The following is a 9,722-nucleotide window of genomic DNA, read 5'->3' as shown; positions in this document are numbered from 1 at the left end:
CTTTGACAATGATTAAGTCAATAAAAACTGCCTCATACAAAGCTGTCCCTGAGCTGTTTAAGTGTAAGTGCCTTGCTCAAGAGCCTCACAGGACCAGAACCAGCATCTCTCCAACAGGTTAGGGTTAGTGTTAGCATCTTTAACAACATCCAGTAACAATTTTACCATTCCTCCCCCTCCCCCACCAAAAAAAACCCCCTTCGCACCACAGAGCATCCCGAGAGAGTATATAACATTATTTTAACTGGAAGGCTCGTTCCTCCAAGGAATCAGACAAATTCTGTGGTTCTGTGGCGCTTCACACACACACACTGCTCAGTGCAGAGCTTGTTTGTCACGCTACGTCTCTCGGTTGAAGGCGTGGGCCGAGTGATGACTGGGCTCTTGTGTTTGCTGCTGGATGGGTGACAGCTCGGGTCAGAGGTTCACTTTCCTCTTAGCTCCATCTCTCTCTCTTTCTCGGCCCGACGGCCCAGCAGCTCAAAGAAAGGATTTGATGGAGGGGACTTCGGAAGCTCCGAGGCGTCTGGCAGCAGCAGCGGCCTTCCCGTCCACATCCTGAGGGCCAGAGTGACTCTGTGGCGGTCAGGAGAGTGGAACAAGGTGCACACTGTGACTTCAACACAGAGCGACTGGGGCGGGCACCTCGGGTTACCTCTTTTGCGACTATGAGAAGGGAGCAGGAGGTGGCGGGGAAGTTTGAGAAATGACCAAAACCACCCCCTACTGTATGGTTTCTCTTTTCTGATGCAGCTAATCAATTTGATGATCTGTGAGCATTACATTCCTCTTTTCTGGCAGCCACACAAGTGCGACGTAAGCCATCGGACACATTAACATTGTCGAGTGGAAATGATTTCACCTCTCTTGAGGAAAACAGATGTGCTCTATGCTATGAAAAAAAAAGGCTTTTCCTAATGGCTTGGACAGGACTGAAATTACTGCCAGACCACACAACACAGTGCGGGACCTTTGTTCAGCAGTTCTGTTAATGAATTCCTCCTTGTTCGGATGATGTAAAGTGACAAGATGTTTTTTTTCCAGTACCCCTCTTTAGAATCTGTGTTGTTGCGTGGTCGTGTGGGTTCAGCTGAGGGAACAGCTGCTTGCTCGTCTCGAGTAACATGAGAGGATCCTACACCGCTGTCACGTCCGAGAGCAGAGCCAGCAGGGCCAGCTGCAGGATGGCGTCCTTGTAGTGTAGTAGGACTTCAAACAGAGGGAAGCTGCTTGCATGGATTTGTCTTAAGAGTTTAATCACTGATATTGCTCCTCCTGGTTAATCCAAATAACCTGCACGTTATGTTGGGAAGTTAGGTTTGGCAGGTACTGAGTTAATTTTTCTGTCTTTGCTGCTGGCTCCAACTCTATTAAATACACACACAGATCACAAAGTTCCACTCTTAACTCCATCACGTCTTAGAAATAAAGTCTATATTGTATTTATCCATCTTCTTAACCGCTTGTCCTCACAAAATTCACGGGGGTGCTGGAGCCTATCCCAGCTGGCTTTGGGCAGTAGGCGGGGTACACCCTGAACTGGTTGCCAGCCAATCGCAATCATTCATAGAAGACAAAAAAACATCCACAATCACGGACAACTTGGAGAGTCCAATTAACCTGACATGCATGTCTTTGGAATGTGGGAGGAAACCGGAGTACCCGGAGAAAACCCATGCAAGCACAGGGAGAACATGGAAACTCCACCCAGGAAGGCCGAAACACAGACTCGATCTCGCGTCCTGTGCACTGGGAGGCGGACGTACTAACCAGTCATCCACCGTGCCGCCTATTGTATTTATTGTAAATTTAATTAGACATTTGAAATTTCTAGCTCGAGAAACTGTGTGTGAAGGCTGAAATGCTGAATGAAAAACGATTGAAAAGTGGAATGATTTTGAATGTTGAAAAAAAAATGAATACAATTGAAAGATATAGAATGTTTTTTTTTTTATGTGTCATTGGGAATAAATGAACGTGAACATTTTGGCATATTGAAAATAATTTCCAACAAGAATTGAATGAGCTGGAGATTTACAATTTGGTATGCGAACGTGAATCTGTTTTGTTGAATGTGTCTCTGAGAATACATAGTGATTTTTTGGGGGTAAAAACTTTATTTGGGAAAATGTTGAACTTTTGGTAAATCATAATTTTTGGCATGTAAATTGAATAAGATGAACATTTTGAATTTCAAATGGGGAACGCAAACCTGTTAAAAGTGTCATTGGGAAATGGGAATGAGAAAGTAATTGTTTTTGTGGGTATTTTAATGGTAACAATTTTGGTCAGTGAAGTTAAAAACTGTTCTCAAGCTTAATGGTTTAAATTTCAAATGGAAATTATGTAAATGTTTAATAATGAATGTGTCATTGGGAACAAATAAAATGTGTGGGAATCTCTTCCTCATTGGCAATGAATGGGGAATTTTTGGGAGAAAATGTTGAATTTTGGGAAAATTGTGCATAATTAGAATAAGAAAAGTACTAGCGCCCATGGTGTGAATTTTTTGAATATGTTAAAATTTGAATGATGTCAATGTAATGCATTTTGCGGAAGGAGATGCATGTCAAAATATTGGGCGGAATGAAAAATAGATTAGAATAGGCTTTCAGCCTTCACAACATTATAAATTAAGTAAATTGGATATTGTTGCACACCACACAGTGAACCCAACCAGACACATGCAGGCATGCAAGGAGACTAAGAGGTCGGGTGCCTTGCTCAAGGACACCATGAGTCGCTACCTTTCCAAATGTGGGTCATAATTCATCTCTCCATCCATAATTCTATTTGCTTGTTATTTTGATCTTTGTTTCAAACAACGTGAATAAATAATTGCTGATATATTCCAAAAATGAAAACTCTTTTTTTCCCAAGAAGAACATTCTGGATGCAGAATAATGGTGACTAGAATCCTTTCACTTGTTTCCTCTACTCTGAGAACGTTTGACATATAATATTGTCTGTAAAAAGAATCCTGGTGATTGTCCAGACCATTATTCCCACTCGACGTGGATTTCCCCCCAAAACGTCTATCTGCTTAGTTTTATTAACAAATAACTAGGATTAGCTTTACAATGATGGGGACAGTGAGCGCTGAGGTATTAGTGGCCGCGTCTAAGCTGGATTTAAAACCAACTGAGCGGTCGTCTCGACTGGAGGATCACAGTAGTGTCCGGTAGAAGGAGAAGAGAGCGCAGCTAGAATTCATGCCTTGGCATCGACGCTCAGGCCATGGAAATAACACTGAAGGGTTTTCCGATGAAGGTTGTCAATATTCCATGGAGGAATAACAACCTGAGTAATCTGCATTCAGAGCCTCCGCTGTCCGAACATGGAGAGACCATCATTGGAATCTACCTGCTGGTCTTAGGTAGGTCACTTGTTACTTAATACAGTGCTTAAAATTTGATTTTGAGAATTTGGTTTCCAATGAGTAGTGTCGTAAATTTTGCGTGCATTTGAAAGATACAGCAATAAGATGCGATTTGCTGTCTTCTCCAATGGGGCATTGTGATATAAAGGTGACTTTAATCTTAAAATCAGAGTGCCGTAAGAAGGTTTTTGTACATTTTAATGAATGATCTTTAACTCCACTGTGCAATGCGACTCCACCAATAATCATATGATTCCAATTTTTCCTTTGACAGGATGGCTGTCCTGGTTTGGAAACAGCCTTGTGATGTTTGTCCTGTACCGACAACGGGCATCTCTACAGCCGACAGATTTCCTCACTTTAAATCTTGCCATTTCGGATGCTAGCATCTCAGTATTTGGTTACTCCCGAGGAATTCTGGAAATATTCAATATCTTCAAGGATGATGGTTTTCTAATCTCCTGGATTTGGACTTGTCAGGTAAAAGGATCACTCCCAAAACAAAAAGTCATTTGTTACCTCTGTTAATTGAGCTCACTTACACGATCATGTTCTTAAGTGGTGACACGTGCATGCATCTGCTTTCTTCATTTCACCAATCCCAACTAATGAAGTAAATTAAAGGAATCGGTCTTTGAGTAGAGTGGCACTGGCCACACAGGTGAACGTGTGTGCGTGAAAGGGATTACGCACGTACTGTAGCTGCATGCATGTGTGCTGAAGGTTAAATCTGTAATAAGATTACCAAACGTGGAGGCTTGTACACGAGGGAACTCTCCGGCCACAATGTCAACTGTTAACAACCAAATGGGAAAAACACATCAAAGATGCTGAGGATTTGTTGCATAGCATTCCTAGACATTATTTGCAATTAAGTCATTATTATGTCTGGGGATCAGTCAATATAGCATATCTAGGACACGCTGAAGCATGAAGCCCTGGAATCATATGGCGTGATCTCATCTGGTATACATTCAACTGTGACGGAGAAAAATTTGTATTGCTGAGCCTCGTTCTTTGTTTCACTGAGAGTGCGAGAGGACAAGGCTCAGCGACGGGAATAAAAAAGGTGAAAGACACAGGCATGTGAGAGGCATTAGTCGGTTACAACAAGGAGCGTGATGGGACATGAACGCTTGCGAGTGCGACCTGATTTATTTCTGTCATTCTACAATCAGGGTGCATACACAATTTGAATACTGCAGCGACCTAATAAGATTTCAATGACTTAATGTCACACGTGAAATCAGACATGTCGGATGTGCACAATGTGAGGGTGAAGGAAACGTGATCACGGACAGTAATAGGATTAGAAGTAAGAAAGATCAAGAAAGGGATCAAGTAAGAACCCTCAAACGGTTCACGTCACCTGCATGGCACAGCAGGGAGCGCCGGGGGTGCACAGCCAAAGCCAGACAGACTCAAAGTAGTATCATTCTTTTTAAGCAGAGCTGGGATTAAAAGATAATCAAACAGTTGTCTTTCCAAACAATGGACTGATAGAAATTTAAAAAAAATCAAAACTCAAACTACACTGAGACAGCAAAACTGAAGACACACACTGAAGATATGTTGCAAAAACTGCACTAAAACAATTATTTAAGAATTTTAATTTGACATATTTTTAGAAAAGTATGCCTCCAAAGTCATTTTTGACTTCAAACAGCTGTAATGACCATTTGGTATTTTCATGCCAGAATTTTCAGTTCCGACAGCAGTGACGGGACCAACTATTAAGCCCCAACCGATTAATTGACCGATTTAACCTGATGATATTAGCTCTTTAATTAAAATCAACAAAAATCGGACGATTTAAAAAAGACATTCAAGAGGTCACCGTTGTGAGTACCTTAACATAAGGCTCGTGATCGGCACCGATAAAGATACTTGGTATTGGCACTCGCCCGTCCCTAGTTGTAAGCATTGAGGGAACCAAAAAAAAATCTTTTATCCAGTATACATTTTTAGAATTAATCGTTTATCAAAATTTTATTCTTCCAAATATCGGAATCAGCATCGTCCTCCAAAAATCCAAACTATATCAGTCGGGCCCTGCTATGCACATAACGTTTTACGTTTTATATGGCTTTTTGGTGAGTCAAATAAAAAACAAGCACCGTTCTTAAGTCTTGTTACAAAAAGAAAGGTATATAAATGACAAACAAAGAATATACACTTTACTCCAGTGTCACTGTAGGCGTCATCACTTTTTTATCAGTTATATGCTTTTGAGTAACAATTAAATATACTAAAAATGCAATTCGTGAAGAGCATCAGGAATGCAATTTTTATTTCGTCTTCATCACCGGTCATCAGCTTCGAGCTTTTTTCACCACAGCACCATCTACTGGATCTTCTTTGGTATTTTGTATCGCGCCCACAAAATCATCACAAAAATTCATTCATCTACCCATCTTTGCCAGGTGGACGGTTTCTTCACATTGCTGTTTGGACTGGCGAGCATCAACACTTTGACCGTAATCAGTGTCACCAGATACATCAAGGGATGCCACCCCAACAAAGGTCTGATTCTGCTCCCACACCAAACTAGCTTCTCACCCATGTCCACAGTGCAATCTTCACATTCCACTAGTGCCTGCCTGAGACAGGGGGGCTAATAAAGCCTTAATACCAACTTCAGCAGTGGAAACAACCACCACTTGTCCCCTGTGATTCCACATGCCAACATGTAATTAAGTTCCTTAAAGTGACAGTTTCTATTTTCGAGTTTATGTGATGCCGGCGAATGTTTTAATCGTGCAGCACGTTTATGGTCGTTCATAAAAGACAAATCTGTCCTTTAAAATTGGTGGTTACATCTGTGGTATATGTGGGCTAACATTTAATGTGCATAACTGTGAGTGTAGTTCCCAAGCATTTTCTTGCTTTTGGGTTGAAACTGTACTCGCCGAGCCGCTGCCTTGTAACACATAGCAACAAAGCAACATCAACAAAGGTACTGCAAACTTTACTGTATATCAGTGGCTTATTGACTTATGATAAGTGAGCCTAGAATGGAGAAGTGGTTTTCTTCCTAAGAACACAAAGCTGCGCGTACCAAGTCAATAGAGGTCTTTTTTCATGTTCCTGTGTTTGCAGAGGTTGTTATCATGAGAAAGAAACTACTTGCTCGCTTATTGTCACTTTCTGGAATTGAAAAACAAAGCAAGAATTCGTCCTCGTTAAGTCTGTTATTTGTCATTTATCTGATTTACCTTCAGTCTTACATACGTGGAGGAAAGGTCAAGTGATAATTCATTGCATTATTAATATGGTTCATCTTTTTTTTATAGGTTGCTGCATCAGCATGAACACCATTGCAATATCACTGATCTGCATCTGGACCGGAGCAGCGTTTTGGTCCATTGCGCCATTGTTGGGCTGGGGCAGTTACACAGGTCTGTAGAAGCAGGATACTTAACTTCAAAGATCGTGGACTTGGTATGATCAAAATGACACGTATGACGTTTCAGATCGAGGATATGGAACCTGTGAGGTGGACTGGTCCAAAGCCAATTATTCCACTATCCACAAGTCTTACATCATCTCCATTCTCATCTTCTGCTTCTTCATCCCTGTCATGATCATGCTCTCCTGCTACATTTCCATCATCAACACTGTCAAAAGCACTAACGCCATGTCAGCCGAAGGTTACCTCACCGGCCGCCAAAGGAAGGTGGAGCGAGACGTTACAAGGGTATGCATTTTTTTTTTTATGTTAATAAGGATAGAATGTTCTGCAGAGGTGTACTTAACTGAAAATAATTTAGAAGCACGTAAGACTTTAAGCATAAGAGACAGACATTTTTAAAAGAAAAACAATGGTGGAAGCATGGAAAATTGGATTCATATGTGAACTATATCTTAGGCCCGAATGTTAACCTTGAACATAGTTGTAACATTATACAAATAATACAAACCAGTTTTTAACTCCCAAAATCTACTTACATTTTGCGACACAATTGTTTATGTGGATGGTTATCACATCTGCCTCCGGCCTTCTTGTGTCACGTTTGCATGTTCTCCCCGTGCTTGTGTGGGTTTTCTCACACATTCAAAAAACATGCTTCAAGAATCCTCATGTGTTCAAAAGGTGTGATTGTGAATGAGAATGTTTGTTTGTGCCGTGTGATTGGCATTTTGCCCAAAGTCAGTTGAGTTAGGCTCCAGGTTACATAGTAACATATTAAGTGTAAGCAGTATACAAAATGGATGCACGTTTGTGTGGACATGGCCTGAGTGTTCTTTCACTCAATTGTCCTATACAGTCTCCCCCTGCTGGCCATTAGAGAGGGAGTTACCTGGTACTCACTTCATTGTGTGAATGCTAAAAGCATGCTAAAATCATTCACACAAATTATATTTTCTTCATTTCGTCATTCAACTACTTCTACATTTCACGACTAATTAAAAGCAGTCCAACTTCATCTTGTTTCAAAAATTCACGCTTTGTGGGCTATTATTTTTCCAGAATTCAAAATGTTTCACCCCAAAACTCCCCTTTCATTTCCAATGAGGCATTCAACAATTCACTCCCATTTGAAATTCAAAATGTTCGTCTCATTCATTTTTTACACATTCAATTACCACATAACAAACATGCCACATTTCTCACTAAATAGTGCACATTTTTGACCATTAGAATTCCTCAATCATTTCGAGGGAAGGATTCGGGTTAGGGTTAAAGTTTAGGTTTTATTATTCCTATTTAAAATCCATTCATTTTAATATAATTTCACCTAATTCCATATAATTCAATTCACTTCAATTCCCACATACCAAAAATCACACATTTTCACCTAATCATTTCACCTAATTTCATATAATTATAATCAATATCATTCCACATCATTCAATGAATGGATTTCACCACTAGTGTTCAAGATCATTCTATATTGTACAATAGTATTTAATATTAGTCCAAATCATTCATTACCATTCGTTTCTATGTTTTTTCCCCATTCAGTACTTCAGCATTCACACACATTTTTTTTCTGGAAATGACTTCATCTATCTTACTGTAAATTTTACAATCAATGTTTTGTCATCGTCTTCTTGTAATCCTGACTATTGTGACCTCATGTTCCTCTCTCCAGATTTCCATTGTAATTTGCACAGCTTTCATCATGGCCTGGTCACCGTACGCAGTCGTGTCCATGTGGTCAGCCTGGGGCTTCCATGTGCCAAGCACAACCAGCATCATCACCCGCCTCTTCGCCAAGTCGGCCAGTTTCTACAACCCGCTCATCTATTTCGGCATGAGCTCCAAATTCCGCAAGGACGTGTGCACCCTCCTGCCGTGCTTAGGGGAAAACAGGGATGTGATCCGTCTGCAACGCTTTAAAAACATCAAGCTTAAGGCGGAGGCGAAGCCCCCATCCGCACCACTTCCTGTCCAGGTACTGGAAGCCAAATACACAGTAAAGGAAATGATGCAATACAATCATGACAGTGACTCGGGGGTCAATAGTCCTCCACCTACTCCCCCATCTCACACACAAGAGATCTTCCATATTAATCTGCCCTCTCATATTGAAACATCAGAGTATTGCTGTGACCGACTTTAAAAGACTGAGTCATTCTACTTGAAACCACACTTGAATTATGAGGGATTAAACATTTTCTATTTTTTGCTCTTACTCATCTTAATAAAGGATGTAAAATGTGCTACTACTTTCAATAAATTATTTTCTGTCTGAAGGGTCACGTTGTGTTGTCTTTAATCATTCTAACTAGCATTCGCCTCTAATTTGGATTTGTACATGCTAGTAAGAACTGAAAATGACCATATTGTTCCCATAAAATTGTAAGCACAAAACTTTGTCGGACTACAATGTTCACCGGTCTAAACCGTTTAAAAGTTGCTCAGTGGCACCAACACATCTGGAAACTGTCTCCAACTCATCCTAAGTATGTGATGGCACTCACGCACATGGTGCCCCCGGCTCCTTATGCTAACGTACTTCCTACATCCCGCATTCTCAGAGGGATGCCAGACTGTGTGGGTAGAAATAGAAGCTTTTATTAACACTGTCTTTGTATAAAAGTGTCCAGTCTCATGCTCAGAACTGAAAACTATCATATAATGTAATGGTAATCATTCTCCCCATATCTTGACTCGTGTAGCTAAATGAGGTCACGAAAATATTAGAAAGAGCTCTTGGTGCAGTGCTACATATTATTAATGTTATTATCATTATTTTGAATCCAACCATTCACATACCGCTTGTCTCCTGTCCCAAGAGGCTTTTGCTGTTAATATGGCACACCCCAGCACTGTGTGTGTGTTTTAGGTGGACATGACACGTGTCATCTGACCACAGTAAACGGTGTGTACATGAAG

General features: G+C 40.7%; 1 protein-coding gene across 1 annotated transcript; it reads left to right on the top strand.

Moving 5' to 3' along the window:
* Window positions 1-3,157: 3,157 nt before the first annotated feature.
* On the top strand, window positions 3,158-9,085 carry opn6a (opsin 6, group member a). Its single transcript, XM_077581117.1, has 6 exons — window positions 3,158-3,376; window positions 3,654-3,859; window positions 5,803-5,902; window positions 6,673-6,777; window positions 6,853-7,076; window positions 8,476-9,085. Exons 1-6 carry the CDS (start codon window positions 3,238-3,240, stop codon window positions 8,944-8,946), a joined length of 1,245 nt encoding a protein of 414 aa, XP_077437243.1. The 5' UTR covers window positions 3,158-3,237; the 3' UTR covers window positions 8,947-9,085.
* Window positions 9,086-9,722: the final 637 nt, after the last annotated feature.

The sequence above is a fragment of the Vanacampus margaritifer genome, chromosome 12 (assembly GCF_051991255.1).
Source record: "Vanacampus margaritifer isolate UIUO_Vmar chromosome 12, RoL_Vmar_1.0, whole genome shotgun sequence".
Lineage (NCBI taxonomy): Eukaryota > Metazoa > Chordata > Actinopteri > Syngnathiformes > Syngnathidae > Vanacampus > Vanacampus margaritifer.
The sequence above is the reverse complement of the archived record's forward strand: the minus strand, read 5'-3'. Positions and strand labels throughout refer to the sequence as shown.